The 18168-nt window shown below is 35.9% G+C and overlaps 2 protein-coding genes and 1 pseudogene across 3 annotated transcripts; all 3 read left to right on the forward strand.

Annotated features, from left to right (window-relative positions):
* Nucleotides 1-1592: 1592 nt before the first annotated feature.
* On the forward strand, nucleotides 1593-2293 carry LOC115949764 (transcription termination factor MTERF15, mitochondrial-like). Its single transcript, XM_031067047.1, has one exon. It carries the CDS (start codon nucleotides 1820-1822, stop codon nucleotides 2291-2293), a length of 474 nt encoding a protein of 157 aa, XP_030922907.1. The 5' UTR covers nucleotides 1593-1819.
* Nucleotides 2294-3096: 803 nt separating this feature from the next.
* Nucleotides 3097-5687, forward strand: LOC115949765 (transcription termination factor MTERF15, mitochondrial-like). Its single transcript, XM_031067048.1, has 2 exons — nucleotides 3097-3284; nucleotides 4643-5687. Exons 1-2 carry the CDS (start codon nucleotides 3097-3099, stop codon nucleotides 5685-5687), a joined length of 1233 nt encoding a protein of 410 aa, XP_030922908.1.
* Nucleotides 5688-15633: 9946 nt separating this feature from the next.
* Nucleotides 15634-17444, forward strand: LOC115950849 (annotated as a pseudogene). Its single transcript, XR_004083136.1, has one exon. The product of XR_004083136.1 is annotated as a transcription termination factor MTERF15, mitochondrial-like (transcript).
* The last annotated feature ends 724 nt before the right edge of the window (nucleotides 17445-18168 follow it).

Consider the following 18168-nt stretch of genomic DNA (forward strand, 5'->3'; position numbering starts at 1 on the left):
TTTTTTTTTTTGAACCGTTAGATTGTTTAGAGATCTATAGTAGATAAAATGTGTAACTTTTGTAAAATTACACCAAGCGAAACTTCATTAACTTGAACCCGTCTATATATATAGAATTGTTTTTACATTTTTGATTGTGTGTTATTATTTATTTTCTCTTTTATTGGACCTTGTTTCCAAGGTAGCAAAACTAACTAAATTTGTGCAAGAGTACCATATTTCTAATCAATTTTTTCTACTATAAATCTCATAAAACTGATATCAAAATTTCATTATACCTAAATAATTAATGAACCACTTAAAATAATTAATATAAAAATATGTTTATTTATCATATTAATAATATTTTTAATTACATAGAATAAATACTACAATATTGGTTATATATATAATATCACTAAAAGAAGTTAAGAAATCAAAATGGTTAGAACTAATTTTAGTGAATTCACAAATATTTAATTTTTTTTATGGCATCTGTGTCAATTTTTGTCAAAATGAGTGTTTGGACTAATGAAAACTGAGTTATATAACTTAGTTTTCATCACCCAAAATATGTGTGACAATGCAAGAAATGATTGTTTGGCATAATTTTTGAGTTATGTTCTCATTACTCAAAACTCGAAAAAGTTGATTTTGAGTGATGAAACTAAGAACAAGATTTTGGAGTTTCCAAATCATGAATTTTGAGTTTAAATGGCAAAAGTGTTATTATGTGTATTAGTGAGGCCCAATGGCAGTGTATTGTTAGCAAAAGAAATAATTATTTAAATTCTTCTAATATAATTTTTTTTTTTATAAATCTAATATAAATAATTGATGTATAACTAATTAACTACATATAATTAATATTTGTATTTACTCCATTAGTTAATTCTCAATCGATTTCTTGTGTATGCGGAGATTGAACCCCAAATTTCTTATTCAACCATCAAAGACTTTATCAGTTAAGCTAACTGGAACCGACTATTGATGTGTAAACCTAAATAAAGAAATCTAAAAAAATACGCTACATGGTTGAACTTCATATTCTCTCCTATGGGATCTTTATAATATAATAGATTTAAGGGTAAATCACAACTTACTCATATGTGGTTTGACCAAAATTTAAGTTGCATACCTGTAGTTTGAAATTGGACACTTCGTCCACTTGAGGATTTAACGAAAACTTAAGTTTCTTACATGTGATTGGAAATCCATGATACAACTGTCCTATTAGATTATTTTTGATCTTATTTGATCTTATATTTTTATATATTTTTTTGTGTTTTTGGAGAAGAGAGACATAAAAATGAAAAAAAATTACATATTTAGTTTTATTTTTAACAGAAGGGGGTATCAAAATTCTAACTGAACTAACCTCAAGTAAATAAAGTGTTAAATTTCAAACCACATATAAATAACTAAAATTTTTGACTAAACCATGTGTTGGTAAGTTCTAATTTGCCAAGAATTAAAAATAAATAAATAAACCAACAAGACAACAAAACATAAAGACCATTAATCAGTCACACTCTCTACCTTTCAACTAGCTCGATTTCGATTGCCTCGCCTCTCCCACTCTCTCTTGAAAAACTACATAATCCCATCTTTTTCTTTCCTTAAGAATTTTTTTGGAACCAATGAGGACATTATTAACGCGATTATACGTTTTTGGGTTATTCCCGTGGGTAGATTTAACACTTGTGTGCTTCCAAATGTCAATCTTCTGCGAGAAATTGGAGTTCCTGAATCGCATATAAGTTCCTTACTTAAACAGAAGCATAGTGCTGCTGTGACAAATCCAGTTCGATTTAAAGAGATTGTGGAGAAAGTCAAGGAAATGGGATTCAATCCTTTGAAGTTTTCTTTTATTCAAGCTGTTTTTGCAATGGTGGGAATGAATAAATCCACATGGGAGAGGAAGGTCAACGTTTATAAGAGGTGGGATTTGTCTCAAGAAGAGATTCTTGCAGCATTCAGAAAGTGCCCCAGCTGTATTATCGCATCTGAGGATAAGATTATGCAGGTTGTGGATTTTTACGTCAACAAGACGGGTTTCGAGACTTCCTTTATTGTCAATCGCCCGATACTCATTATTTATAGCTTGGAGAAGCGGCTTATTCCAAGGGCTTCGGTTATTGAAGTTTTGCAATCAAAAGGTTTGATCAAGAAGAATATACACTTAGCTAGAGTGTTTAGTACTTCTGAGAACTCATTCCTTCAGAAGTTTGTGACACCATATATGGACGAGGTGTCTGACCTGTTGAAGCTATACAAGGGAAAATTGGATTTTTCAAAGATGACTACAAAATAGAATATATAAATATATATATATATATATATATATATAAGACAAGGAGTGAGATGAAGCAGTTATAGTCCACATCATGAATCAAGTTTCCCTTGTTTGGAGTTAACTTATGCAGGAATACGTTTTCGGGATTCTCAAACAAACTAGTCAAAGTTCCTCTTGACCAAAAGTCTCAAAACGCAGAACAAGTTATTTGGAGCAAATTTCTTAGCTATTGAATCTATATATTGAAATCTGATCATTCAAGCTAACCAGGCAATTACTTGATCCATTTGCACTGTTTGGTATTGAACTTACTCTAAATCAGGTCCAAGGTTGCAACTGATCCAAATTCCAAACTGTTGCAAAATGCCTGGTGCTTGTTTTCTCTAATTAAGCTTGGAGAAGAGAACCATCACAATTCACAAATCTGACTTATCTTTTTGAGGATTCTGAAAGTTGTTTCTGCTGCAATGAGGAAGCTCCTTGGCCGTTGAAGCCATATGCAGTGAAGTTGAACTTTCATGCCAATGAATTAGTGGTGTGAGGGAGGGAACTGTGGATGCAACAGCTATTGTAAAATGTTATGCAAAGGAACATAAATGCTTTTTATTTACCCGTTAGTGTAGTGTTACTTGATCCCTTTGTTTCATAACTTGCTGTATCTTTTGTTCAAGGGTGCTATTAAGCATTTTATTTTCCCCATGATTTAAGCTGAACTCGTACAAAAGAAGCAAGAATAGGGAGAGAGTCTTCTGACAAATGCCAAATCATTCTTTTACTAAGCATAGAAAAGAGTCGTTTCTAAGGCTCTAGTTAGTCCATTTATGGAGACTGAAGTTGCACCATCTCTAGGCAAAGGTGGGGAATTTCAACCTTATCTTGAAATTGCCAAAGATGGTGGGAGTAACTTGTCTCCTAGTGTAGTGGTAGTGGTAGTGAAACAATTCTTTATTGTCGTTTTGAGATTGAAGGGGAATCTTTCATGCGTGCACCATTATACTTTGATGAGTCTGTTTCTTTAACTTCACCAACTTCAAATGAATGGCTAGTTGCTTTAAGGGATGAGATGGGTTCCATGGCAAAGAATCAAGTAAGGAAGTTTGTTGATCTTTCGCTTGGGCATAAGACCATTGGAAACAAATGGGTCTTTAAAATTTAGTGCAGCAATGCAGATGAATCAACGATCATCTCAAGGCGAAAGATTTTAAGAGCTCGTCTAAATTTCATTATGCGAAAAATGAGAGTTTGAATCTTCTTCTCCCATTGTTGTACTAACAATTAACCTTAAAAAAGTATAAAATACGTTTGAGTGGGTAGGAGGCTAGCTAATAAGTTATAAAAAATAAAAATAAAATAAAAGAAGAAGAGAGGTTTGAGTTTGAGTAATAAAGGCTTAATAGGAGAAGCCTCCAATGGGATGGGCGAACCTTAATTCAGATGGATCTGCTCTTGGTAATACTGGACGTGTAAGTGGAGGCGGTGTTATCAAGGACCATGATGGGCACTAGTTGAAAGGCTATGCAAGGCCTCTTGGGTGCACTAACAGTTGTATGGCAGAGCTGTGGGCCCAAAGAGATAGCCTTCTAATAGCTAAGGAGATGGGGATAAATAATCTCATCATTGAGTTGGATGCCTTAAGTGTTGTTTTGCTTATGAACAATAATATTGCCAACTTGTTAATGGAGTCATTGCTTATTAATTGCAAGAACCTGGTGAGAGAGATTCCCAACAAGCAGATAATTCACATCTATAAGGAGGCCAATTAATGTGCTGATGCGTTGGCCAAGCTTGGTGCTAGTAGCTTAGACTCTTTTGGCGCCGTCTGTGGTGGAAAATATTTTAGCTTCTGATAAAGCTTATTAACGTTGTAATAGACTTATTAATTCCTAAGTTTAATGATATATGCTCTGTTGACCCAAAAAATAAAAAATAAAGGCTTAATAAATAAAATAAAAACCTCGATATAGTACATGCTACATAGTATGAAGGAAAACAAAACGGCGCACTTGGGCAGATAGGAGAGAAAAGAGAACCCCAACGCAGTACAAAGCAAGGGTTTTGGTTTTGGTCTTTTTATTCTTTCTTTCTTTCCTTATTTTTTTTTTTTCTTCTTTGGTATTTTGAGTGAAACAAAGGTTTAGACTCTGGGGTTTCGGAATGTTTGCTCATTGATTCAAAGCGATGGTTTTCTTCTGAAATGGAATCGTCAAGTAGGTGAGTTTTTCTTCCAGCGCTGCTTATATATAACATGTTGAATTTTCTCTATAAAGCTATTCACCATGGTACTTGTTGTTCTACTTCTACCATTAGAGCCCCTCAGAATTTATACACTGTTAGAACCCACGTAGCGTTATTATTATCATCTTTCAGATACTTTTCGAGCACTTCAAATCAACACTCATTCACAGTCTCATACCTCATAAACACATGTGGGTTCTTCCCAGAAGTTGCTCTATCAGCTTCCAAAAGTGTTAATTTTGAAACCCCATATAAAGCAGACTCAGTCATTGGGTTTTTCAAGAACCATGGTTTCTCACAATCCCAAATCTCAAACATCATAAGAAGACACCCTGCAGTGCTGTTATCTGATCCTCAGAACACCCTTTTGCCCAAATTGGAGTTTTTCCAGTCCAAAGGCTTTACAACCTCTGACATTGCTACAGTCTTATCTAGAAATCCACGGATCTTGGAAAGAAGCTTGAAAAACCAGATAATCCCATCTTTTGTTTTCTTTACGAATTTGCTTGGAACCAATGAGAACACTATTACCGCTATTAAACGATATTCAGCTATTCTAATTGTTAAACTTGACACTTTTGTGGTTCCTAATGTCAATCTTCTGCGAGAAAATGGAGTTCCTGAATCAAATATATGTGCCTTAATTAAAAAAACTCCTATAGCTATTATGACAGATTCCATTCGATTTAAAGAGATTGTAGAGGAAGTTAAGGAAATGGGATTCAATCCTTTGAGGTTGAGTTTTATTCAAGCTATTTTTGCAATGAGGGGTATGAATAAATCCACATGGGAGAGGAAGTTCAGTGCGTATAAGAGGTGGGGTTTGTCTGAGGAAGAGATTCTTGTTGCTTTTGGAAGAAGCCCACATTGTATTATGGCATCTGAGGATAAGATTATGAAGGTAATGGGATTTTTCATCAACAAGATGGGTTTGGAGCCTTCCTTAATTGTCAAATGCCCGGGACTGCTTACTTATAGCTTGGAGAAGCGACTTATTCCAAGGGCTTCAGTTATTCAAGTTTTGCAATCGGAAGGTTTGGTCAAGAAGGATTTCTACTTGCCTACAGTGTTTGGGTGTGCGGAAGAGTTGTTCCTGAAGAAGTTTGTGATGCCTTATGAGAAGGAAACTTCTGAATTGTTGCAGCTATACAAGAGAAAATTGAATTTTCCAGAATGATCAATGAATATATTGATAAACATGAGGCAAAGAATTAGATGAAGCAGTTGTGGAGTGCTCACATTATGTGTCACATTTCACTTGAGTTGAGTTACTTGATCCAATTACACCCTTTGGGATTGAAACTTACTCTAAATCACAATCAAGATTGCAACTGATCAAAATTCCAAACTGTTGCTAAAGGCCTAGTGCTTGTTTTCACTGAGCCTGGAGAAGAGAACCATCACAAGAGCTTTAGTTTTGTGATTTCTGTCCTTTAGAGGTTTGGTTAGGCTGAGGTTCTCTCTCTCTCTCTCTCGTGTTGTTGTTGTTGTTGTTGTTTGGTGAGCTACTCATCCCTTTGAGGATCCTGAAAAGTAGTTTCTACAGAAAGTTGGAAACTGTAGTGAGGAAGCTCCCAGGCTGTTGAAGCTATCTTGATGCTAGGGGAAATTTGTAAGAGGTAGACTTCAGTGGATGCAGCAGCTACTGTAAAATGTCATGCTTCACCATTTGTGTGGTGTTACTTGATCCCATTGTTTCAGAACTTGCTTTATTTCTTGTCCAAGACTACTAATCATTTTTGTTTGCATGATTGAAGCTTGGGGTTAAAACTTAAAACACTGACAAACCCATCATAGATCATTCTATATATATATATCATCGTCATGGCATAAAACAATTTATTCTTGCTCATTTGTTCTGTATGTACTACAATTGTGCAAATAATCTTGCGTTAATCTGATAGAAGCTCGGTAGTCTAAGTGAGATTGGTGGTTCAGTTCAGCTATCTGTAATTCTGTATCCCTTCTATGCTAAATGAAAGCTGCTGTGGGGTCTTGCACATGGTGTGGAATCTCCTCAATGAGCCGACCTTTTGTTTAGCGAAATGAAGGCTGATTTTTCCTCCTTTTTAGCATCAATCAAATAGAGAGTTAAGCAACAACATTTGTTTAAAGAAAGCTAAATTAAACCTACAAATATAGATACAGAGGTCGATCTTGAACATGTCTAAGTCATCAGTGTACTTTGTTAATAAACACACCTTTGTTGTTAATAAACATACACCTTTGTTATTTTTATTATAACCATTTACATTTCAAAATTCTCGATTTCCCATTCATATTCGATTTTGTAGCTCATTTTCATTATTCATTTGGTGACCCTTGATGCTATATAAGTTATCTTAAAGTCTTAATTGATAACACTTACATGACACTTAATGGTTAAAATACTATCAAAAATAGTAAAATGTTATTCAATGGAACAGAATTGCATTATGGGTCCTCGATTGTGTGGTGTTACTTGATCCCATTGTTTCAAAATTGCTTTATTTCTTGTCCAAGAGTGCTACTAATCATTTTTTATTTCATGATTGATGCTTGGGTTTAAACTTGAAAGCGTGTCAAACCCTTCATGTATCAACATCATTCTGAAGAGTTGGACCCTTTAATATAGTGTGCGATTGACATCCTCTTATTTTAGCAAGAATATTTTATTAAATCCATTTTTTAGCAATAAATGAACTAGCTTAAAAAAAAAAATTAAAATAAACTTTGTGTGTGTGTATATATGTCTTTTTCTTTTTTCTTTTATTTTATTTTTCGTTTGTTTTTGTTGTTGTTGTTTGGTGAGCTACTCATCCCTTTGAGGATCCTGAAAAGTAGTTTCTATGGAAAGTTGGAAACTGAAGTGAGGTAGCTCCCCGGCTGTTGAAACTATCTTGATGCCAGGGGAAATTTGTAAGAGGTAGAATTCAGTGGTTGCAGCAGCTATTTTAAAATGTCTTGCTTCCCCATTTGTGTGGTGTTACTTGATCCCATTGTTTCAGAACTTGCTTTATTTCTTGTCCAAGACTACTAATCATTTTTGTTTGCATGATTGAAGCTTGGGTTAAAACTTAAAACACTGACAAACCCATCATAGATCATACTATATATATATATATATATATATATATATATCATCCTCACGGGAAAACAGTTTATTTCTTGCTCATTTGTTCTGTATTTTTTTGGCTCATTTGTTCTGTATTTACTACAATTGTGCATGTAATCTTGCGTTAATCTAGTAGAAGTTCAGTGGACTAAGTGAGATTGGTGGTTCAGTTCAGCTATCTGTATCACTTCTATGCTAAATGAAAGCTGCTTTGGGGTCTTGAACATGGTGTGGAATCTCCTCAATGAGCCGACCTTTTGTTTAGAATGAAAGCTGATTTTTCCTCCTTTTTAGCATCAATCAAATCGTTAAGCAACAACATTTGTTTAAAGAATGCTAAATAAAACCTACACATATAGATACAGTGGTCGATCTTGAACATGTCTAAGTCATCGGTGTACCAGTTTTGTTAATAAAAACACACCTTTGTTGTTAATAAACATACACCTTTGTTATTTTTATTATAACCATTTACATTTCAAAATTCTCGTTTTCGCCATTCATATTTGATTTTGTAGCTCATTTTCATTAGTCATTTGGTGACCCTTGACACTATATAAGTTATCTTAAAGTCTTAATTGATAACACTTATATATGACACTTATGGTTAAAATACTATCAGAAATAGACTTAAACGGGTGATATATCTTAATGACATTTATTTGTCATCTGACATTTAAATTAAAAGGAAAAAGTTAACGGATACTTTGAGAGTATTGATTTAAAAATAGGGAAAATTGTACTTTACCCACCTGTGGTTTGGCCCGTTTTAACGATGCCCACCCGTGGTTTAAAAGTTGTCACTTAACCTACTTGAGGTGGGCTCCATTAGACCCTCGTTACCCACCTCTGCCCTTTCCGTTAGAAGATCTCATTTATTATATAAGCCAAAATTAGAACACAATTAGAACCCTAAAAAAGGACTAAGCTCTCTCCCTCTCTCTACTTTCGAACCCTTAAAAATCCCCAAACCCATAATCCCTTTCTCTCTTTACTTTGATTGCCAAAGCTTAATCCTCAAACACTTGCAAGCAAGGAGGAGGTGTGCTGAAGCTAAAGCTTAAGTTTTCCTCTATATCAGGTATGAAATGAGTTTCAAGGGTTTACCATTGTTGTGTTTATTCTTTTTCAATGTGTAACGATTGATGAAAGTGATTCAGATTAAAGTTTTTCTGTCATAAAATTAGTGGTTTACCATTGTTGGGTTTTGTTCTTTTATAGTTGACATTGATGACTGTGGTACCTAGGAATATTTTGGTTAGATGCATCTTTAGGTTGTCTGTGGTCCCATGGAGACAAATCGTTTAGTTGGTTGTGTTTCTTGTCTCTGACCCCACGTTACTTGGTGTTTGTTGTGCAACTGAAATTATTTTGCTTTTGTCATTGTTGCTCTTTATGCGTGTATTGGTTATGTATTTAGTTACTATTGTTTGTGCATGTGTTTTAACTCCTGCAGATGGCTGCTGAAATTCGTTTTGATTTTACCATTCACCATAATGGGAATTTTGAGTGGAACCCTGGTTTAGAGTATGTAGGTGGTGAGGTATCTACAATGGCTAATGTTGATCTAGATCTACTAAATCATTTTGAAATACAAGACATTTGTGCTGAGGTTGGGGAACCCATTAACAGTATGATTTATTATTTAATATCTGGTGGTGACTTAGAGCAAGGGTTAAGGTTAATTAATTCAGATGATGATGTGACCTACATGTGTGAACTACATGCTGAATGGCCAACAAATGAAATCACACTTTATGTAGAACCTGAAGTTGAACCAATTGCTATTAAAGAACCTATAGTTGAACCAGATCAACCAATTGCAGTAGACCAGTCATGGGAAATGAATGATGAAGATGATGATACTGATTGTGAGGAGGTGACCAATACTGTTAGATCATCTATGGTTGACCAAAATGATGTTAGTGCAGAACCTGTTGAGGGTTTAAGGAATGGCAATGTTGGTGGAGCTGTGCATGTGGATGACCATGCTACCCATGGACAAACTGTTGGTAGTGATCAAGCTGCTCATGTGGATGAACCTAATTGGCTAGATGAAGGGTATGAAGGACCAGATTATCCTGATGATATATTTGGTGCTCAGAACAATGAGGTGACCAATATAAGAGAGCATGAAAGAGATACTGAAAATGTAAACGAGGGAGATAGTGTGAGAGAGCCAGTTACATATAATAGGGAGAGACCAGAAGCTGCTGCTAGTGATCAAGCTACTGCAAGTGATCAAGCTGGTGATAATAATGATTGGGCTGAAAAAGCTCTTGATGATGATGACACTAGGAGCATAAATAGTTCAGAGGATAAGGATGAAAGGGTGAGATATCCAGAGTTTAATGAGAAAACTGGCACGAGTAACCCAAAGTTATGCAAGGTTATGAAGTTCCCAAATGGGAAGGTGTTTAGGGCTGCCCTGAGGGAATATGCAGTGAGGAAGCCTGTGGACATTAAGTTCAAGGTTAATGAGAAGACCAAAGTTTCTGTCCACTGCAAGTATGAATGTGGTTGGAGGGTATATGCATCACAGATTGCAGAGGAGTTAACCTTCCAAATAAAGATCATGGTTCCAACTTGTACGTGTGGAAGGACATGCAAGCATAACCAAGTCACTTCTACATATGTGGCTAGGAAATACTTGGATGATTTCAACAAAAACCCTGATTGGGTAGTTTCTAGTGTGAAGTATCGAGTTATGCGGGATGTGTATGTGGACTTGAGCATAAATCAAGTATACAGAGCTAAGAGGAAAGCTAGAGAGTTCATACTAGGTGATGAGAGGTTACAATATAGGAAGCTTAGGGACTATGCAGAGATGATAAAAGTAACTGATGTAGGGAGTAAGGTGATTCTGCAAATTGAGATTACTGAGCCTAACACACAACCCAAGTTCAAAAGGATGCATGTGAGATACAATGCACAGAAAGTTGGATTTTTGGGGGGTGTAGGCACTGTTTTAAAAACCGGACCGGACCGGCCGGTCCGACCGGTTCAACCGGGAACCGGGAGTCAATCCGGTCCGGTTAAAAGCTCCAAAACCGGTCAATAACCGGTCAACAACCGGAAAACCGGCCCAAAACCGGTCAAAAACCGGGGTCCAACCGGAAATTTAAAAAAAAAACGGTTCTATGACCGGTTCGGTTTTTAAAACCATGGGTGTAGGCCACTTGTAGGATTAGATGGTTGCCACTTGAACGGCAAGTTTGGTGGACATATATTATCAGCAATTGCAAGGGATGGGAATGACAATATTTTCCCTGTTGTATTAGGTGTAATTGAGCAAGAAAACAAGGATTCTTGGGTGTGGTTTTTACAAACATTTGCAGATGATATTGGGAGGCCAGATGAGCTGAATCTGGTGTTCATTTCAAATAGGCAGAAGGTAATACAACAATTCACTTGTTTTTTGATACTGTTGTTTGTTCTTAATCATTACATTTCTGCTTTTTGAAAGTTTTGTTTTTTTTCTTAGGCAGATGGTGTTCATTTTTGTTCTTCGGATGTTTTTTGATTGTATTTATGATAACCAGGGATTGATACCTGCCATGGAGATGTTGTTTCCAACAGTTGAACATAGATTTTGTGTGAAGCATATTTACAACAACTTTAAGTTAAATTTCAAGGGTTTAGAATTGAAGGTTGCATTATGGAGGTGTGCTACAGCAACAACAATTAGGGAGTTTGAGAAGAGAATGCAAGATATGAAAGAATTGGACAAAGAAGCATGGGAGTATCTAGCAGACATCCAACCAACCTAATGGACCAAGTCACATTTCACTCCAAGAGCCATCTCTGATTGTTATGTGAACAATCTTAGTGAGTCATTTAATTCTATGATACTAGAAGTTAGGGATAAGCCTATCATTGCCATGCTAAAGTGGATTAGGGTTAGGTTGATGACTAGAATGTACAGTAAGAGGTCTGGGATTGAAAAATTCACTAATGACATATGTCCAAACATAGTGTAGAAGCTTGAGCAGTTGAAAGTTGATTCTAAGTTATTTTTTGTTATTCCATCAGGATGTTATATATATGAGGTTGATAATGAGTATGAGAGGCATGTGGTTAACCTTATAAGAAAGTGTTGTACTTGTAGAGTTTGGGATTTGACAGGAATCCCATGTAAGCATGGTGTTGCAACAATCTATAAGAACCTAGAGAGGCCTAAGGATTATGTGCATACATGCTTTAGAAAAGATGCCTATGTGGCTGCATATAAGGAGATGATTACCCCACTGCTTGGCTAAGATGAATGGGTTGAAACCAACCTTCCTGCCCCTGTTGCTCCAATTGTGTACAAGCCTACAGGCAGGCCACCAATGAAAATGAAAAAAGATGTAGATGAGCCAAACAACCCATACAAAGTTTCTAGGTCATATAGACCTATAAAATGTGGATTTTGCCATAAGGAGGGGCATAATTCAAGGAGGTGTAAGGCTGGAATAACTGGTGAGACACCATGGCAAAAGAGGCAGAGACTTGAGAGGCAAAAAAAATTTGTAAGTAAAGCAAGAATGTGTTCACTATGACAATTATATTACAAAGATATTTTTGATGCAATGCAATTCTGTTTGTAGGGACAAGGAACAAGTAGCCAACCAGCCAACCAGTCAGCCAGCCAACCAGCCAGCCAGACAGCCACCTAGGCAACCACCAAGGAGGTTTGCAAGGCAACCACCCTGGTTTGCCAACCAAGCAGGCAGGCAAGCAGCCAACCAGCCAGCCACCTAGGCAACCACCAATGAGGTTTGCAAGGCAGCCAACCACTCAGGCAGCTAACCAGGCAACCAATGAGCAAGCAAAGCAGTCAGCAAGATTAGCAAACAAGAAGGCCAACCAGGCAACCACCATTCAAACAAGGCAGCCACCCAGATTTGCAAACAAGGCAGCCAACCAGAAAGCAAAGCACCCACCTGAACCAGTAAATAAGAAGGTCAAGCAAACAACCAGTCAACCAACAAGTGGGGTAGTTAGCCATTCAACAAGAAAGCCAACCACCCATCAAGCAAGTCAACCAGTCAACTAGCCATAAAAGCAGCCACTAAGGCAACCAACTGAAACATCTGCTTCAGCTTCAACCAGACCACCACCATTTGCAGCAGATTCAAGCAAACCACCACCAAGTAAAGCACTCACAGCTCAATAGTTCTTATGCAGCCAGTCCATCTCTCGTACTCCTAAGGAAACATGGGACACAAGAAAACCTCTATCTCAGGTATATACACAAACACAAACACAAACACCACCCTTTATACTTACATAAAATACTAGATTAGACCTTGATATGGAGTTTCTATGTATTTTGTAGCCTCGAAGGGGGTTGATACCACCAAGGGTAGTTGAAAGCAGTCATCTGTTCTTATATGGGAGAGGAGGTGGAATAAGAGCTTAGACATCTGGTGCAATGTTCTCAACAGGCAGGGGCAAAGGCAAGGACAAAGTCTTTGGGAAATGAAGATTGGAGAATGTGGAAGCAGAAACTTTACTTTACTTTTTTTTGTTATTGTGCTTGTCTGATAGTGGCATGTCACCACTTTTTTGTTTTTTTGCTATTGTGCAGAACTTTATACTGTAAAGTTATTTGGTTATTGTCTTAGTGGGGACAGAACCACCTATTATGTAGATGAAATTTGGCAGTGTTTAGCCATTAATGTTAGGTGGAGTCCACTTGTTTTTAAACAATGCTTGTTATATATAGTATTGAATTGTACTCTTGGTTAGATGAAATTTGGCAGTGTTTAGCCATTAATGTTAGATGAAATTTGGCAATTTTTGAACAATGCTTATTAATATATATGTATGGAATGGTCTTACTTGAAAATATACACAATTGATGTAAACAGAATCTTGTGGGGTGCATTCCTTGCCTACCAAATTGATGTACAACATACACAATCTTTATAAAGAAGAACAGGTTGCATACCCTATTCAAATTACAAGAACACATTACATAAATAACACATTACAAGGCAGCATGCTCTATTCAAATTACAAGATCACATTACATAAAGAATACATTACAAGGCAGCATTATACATTACATAAATAAGGCAGCATGCTCTATTCAAATTACAAGATCACATTACATTAAAGAACACATTACACAAACAAGGTAGTATTACATAAACAACAACAAATTACATAAAGAACACGTCACATAAAGAACAAATTGCATACTCTATTCAAATAAACAACAACATTACATAGTGTCAAATACATGGAATACACTTGTCAAAAGTGGTAGTACCCAAAACTATACAATAACTACAACAACTTACCTTCAAGGCAGACACAATGCCTTTGTTCCAAATTCTCCCATCCTACCAGAAAACACATAAAAAATAGCAAAAAACTCCCATGACTCAACAAGTGCAAATTTGTACTTTTGTAACTTCTCTTTAGCTATCCTCTCTCTCACCCTAGCTTTTTCTTCCCTTCGCTTGGCTTTGTTTTCCCTCTCAATAGCTGTTGTTTCCCTATCAATAGACTCCTTTTCCTTTTCCTTTGCAACTCTTGCTTGATTCTTGTACATGCTGAATCTTGCAAGGACAATGGGTGCAACTTCAGATCCACACTTACATGTTTTGCCATCCAACCACCTAAAGTATTTACAAGTAGATTCATCATCCTACAAACAAAATCAAATTAGGGTTATTCATAAAACCAACAAAACCAACAAAACCAAAAAATAAATGAAAACTAAAAAAGGAAAAAAATATGAAAACCAACTATTACTCACCACATCATAGTATCTGCATCCATAAAACCTTCTCTCAAAATTGTTCAAGGTCAGAGCAGTCCGTAGCCACAATTGTTAGCAAAGCATGAATGGTGACCGGAACCCGAGTAATAACTTGAAGAAGACATGTTCGGGGATTAAGCTTAGGCAATCGGAGTACAGAGGGAAATGGGTTGGAGTTTTTTAGGGATCTTGATATAGCGGAAATGGGTTTGGGGATTTTTGAGGGTTTGAAGGTAGAGAAAGGGAGAGAGTTCAGTCCTTTTTTAGGGTTCTAATTGTGTTCTAATTTTGGCTTATATAGTAAATGAGATTTTCTAACGGAAATGGCAGAGGTGGGTAACGGGGGTCTAATAGAGTCCACCTTAGGTGGGTTAAGTGACAACTTTTAAATCACAGGTGGGCATTGTTAAAACGGGCCAAACCACAGGTGGGTAAAGTGCAATTTCTCCTTAAAAATATTAGAAATTTTTTATGGAAAAGAAAAAAAAATAATTGATGACTTTTTATTCTTTCATGAAAGTTGTGTCAAAATTTTTCTAAAATGGGTTATTAGATCCCAAATAAAATTTCATTAAAAAAAAAAAAAGGATAAGAGGGCCAATACAAAAATAAGGGCAAATTATAATTTACCCACTTGTGATTTGGCCGAAATTTAAATTACCTACCTGTGGTTTAAAATTTGACACTTTGCTTACCTAAGATTAGCTCAATTAGATTTCTTTACCTCAACTCTGTTTAAAATAAGGCTTAATATGTAATTTTGCTCCACTTTTATGTTTCTTTTCTCTAAAAACACAAAAAATATACAAATACAAGGTCAAATAAAATCAAAAAGAATCCAGCAGAACATTTACATCATGTGATTTCAAATCATAGGCAAGTAACTTCAAGTGGGTAAAATGTCAAACTTTAAACCACAGATAGACAACTTAAATTTCAACCAAACCATAGGTAGGTAAATTATAATTTGTTCTAAAAATAAAATACAAAATGTCAAGATACTTTTAAGGGTCAAAGTGTCAAACATAGAAACCAATCTCAAACCTTGAAAATTATTCTTTAGAATTTGTTTGGCAAAAATTATTTTTACCAACTTATTTTACTATTTAAATTATTTTTACTACTATTCATATATCTCCATGCACTTTTTGTACTATTCACGAGTCTATTATTTTCAACCAAAAAAAAAAATTTAACAGAATAAGCCGATACCAAAACATCCTTAGTCAAAGAAAAAAACGTACACCAAAAATATTTTTTTGAAAGTACGGAACAAATCAAAACAGTGCAGTTGGGCAGAAAGGAGGGAGAAAGAGATCCCAAACGCAGTGCGCAGCTTTTGGCCTTGCGGGTTTCGGAATCCTGCTCATTCACTCACAGGCCACACCGGAGGTTTTCTTCTAAAACGGACTCATACACACAGTAGGTGAGTTTTTCTTCCAGTACTGCTTATATAACATGTTGAATTTGCTCTATAAACCAATTCACCATGGGAGTTATTGTACCCTTAGAGCCCCCCAGAAATTATACACTGCTAAAACCCTCCCATTGTTAATATTAAGATACATTTCAAGCACTTCAAATCAACACTCATTCACAGTCTCATACCTCATAAACACATGTGGGTTCTCACGGGAAGGTGCTATATCAGCCTCCAAACGTGTTAACTTTGAAACCCCAGATAAAGCAGACTTGGTCATTAGCTTTTTCAAGCACCATGGTTTCTCACAAACCCAAATCTCAAGCATCATCAGAAGATACCCTCCACTGCTGCTATCAAATCCTCAAAAGACCCTTTTGGCCAAATTGGAGTTTTTCCAATTCAAAGGCTTTACAAGCTCTGACATTGTTATGATCTTAACTAGAAATCCAAACTTATTGAAACGAAGCTTGAAAAACCAAATAATCCCTTCTTTTGACTTCTTTAAGAATTTGCTTGGAACTGATGAAAAAACTGTTATTGCTGTTAGACGTTTCTCGGCTATTCTTGTTGATAAAGACACTCATGTAGTTCCTACTGTCAATCTTCTGAGAGAAAATGGAGTTCATGAATCAGATATATGTACCCTAATTAAAAATTGGCCGAGAGTTATTACAACAGATCAAGTTCGATTCAAAGAGATTGTAGAGGAAGTCAAGGAAATGGGAATCAATCCTCTGAGGGTAAGTTTTGTTCAGGCTGTTTTAGCAATTAGGGGAATGAATAAATCCACATGGGAGAGGAAGGTCAACGCTTATAAGAGATGGTTTGTCTGAGGATGAGATTCTTGTAGCTTTTGCAAAGAACCCCTGCTGTTTCAGGGCATCTGAGGATAAGATTATGAGGGTGATGGATTTTTTGGTCAACAAGATGGGTTTGGAGGCTTCCCTTATTGTCAAACGCCCTACATTTATTAGTTTGAGCTTGGAGAAGCGACTTATTCCAAGGGTTTCGGCGATTCAATTTTTGCAGTCTAAAGGTTTGGTTAAGAAGAATTTTTACTTGCCTACGGCGTTTGAGTATGTGGAGGAGTTGTTTTTGCAGAGGTTTGTGTTGCCTAATAAGGAGGAAGCTTCTGAGTTGTTGCAGTTATACAAGGAAATAATGGATTTTCCAGAATGACTAGTGAACATATGATGATAAATATGAGCCAATAAATGAGATGAAGCAGTTGTGGAGTGCTCATATTGTGTGTAATGTTTCACTTGTCGAGTGAGTTACTTGATCCAATTACACTCTTTGGTATTGAAACTTTCTCCAAATCAGATCCAAAATTGGAACTGGTCCAAATTCCAAACTGTTGGTAAAGGCCTAGTGCTTGTTTCACTGAGCTTGGAGAAGTGAATCATCACAAGGTTTGGTTAGGCTGAATGGTTTTTTTTTTTCCCTTATTTGTTGAGCTAGTCATCTTTTTGAGGATCCTGAAAAGTAGTTTCTAGAAAGCTGGGAACTGTAACAATGAAGCTTCCTAGCTGTTGAAAATATATTGATGCTAGGGGAAATTTATAAGGGGGAGAGATCAGTAGATGCAGCAGTTATTGTAAAATGTTATTCAATGGAACAGAATTGCATTATAGGTCCTCGATTGTGTGGTGTTACTTGATCCCATTGTTTCAAAATTGCTTTATTTCTTGTCCAAGAGTGCTAGTAATCATTTTTTTTTTCATGATTGAAGCTTGGGTTTAAACTTGAAAGCATGTCAAACTCTTCATGTATCAACATCATGCTAAAACAGTTTATTCTTTCTCAGTTGCTCTACCTTTAGTAACTAGTCTTTACTAGTGAAAATAGAGTTGGACCCTTTAATATAGTGTGATGCGATTGACATCCTCTTATTTTAGCAAGAATATTTTATTAAATCCATTTTTTAGCAACAAAAGGACTAGCTTAAAAAAAAAGAAGAAATTAAAATAAGCTTTCGTTTGTGTGTGTGTATAAATATATCTTCTTTTTTTTTTTTCTTTTTCTTTTTTGGGTCTCACCTATCAAGAAAATCAGCTACTGGAAAATACTGCCAAACTCACCAATGGTCATGCTGTTAAGTGTTTAACTGATGATATTTTTATTTGTTTACTAAATAGGTGTCAGACATTCTAAGACTCTTAGTGTTTGTAAGTAATGTATTGAGAGTATTTTTTGACGGGTTAAGCTCTTACTGTTTATATATTACGCTGTCTGTTAGTTGGAGTACTTTTTCTTTTCTTTTCTTTTCTTGATTGGGTTCTGAATATTGAATGTGCTATCTTGACTATAGATAATGGATTCTAACCAAAGCTTTGTATTGGAAAATGAATTGAGTGTTGTCATAGTTGATCAACATGAGGAGGATT

This window comes from Quercus lobata, chromosome 6 (assembly GCF_001633185.2).
Source record: "Quercus lobata isolate SW786 chromosome 6, ValleyOak3.0 Primary Assembly, whole genome shotgun sequence".
NCBI classification, from domain to species: Eukaryota; Viridiplantae; Streptophyta; class Magnoliopsida; order Fagales; family Fagaceae; genus Quercus; species Quercus lobata.

Bases quoted from the DNA above. Each gene is read 5' to 3' on its own strand.
- LOC115949764 (XM_031067047.1), top strand. From the start codon at position 1,820: ATGGGATTCAATCCTTTGAAGTTTTCTTTTATTCAAGCTGTTTTTGCA.
- LOC115949765 (XM_031067048.1), top strand. From the start codon at position 3,097: ATGGAGACTGAAGTTGCACCATCTCTAGGCAAAGGTGGGGAATTTCAA. The intron at 3,285-4,642 runs GTTTCTTTAACT...ATCATCTTTCAG, and splicing joins CATTATACTTTGATGAGTCT to ATACTTTTCGAGCACTTCAA.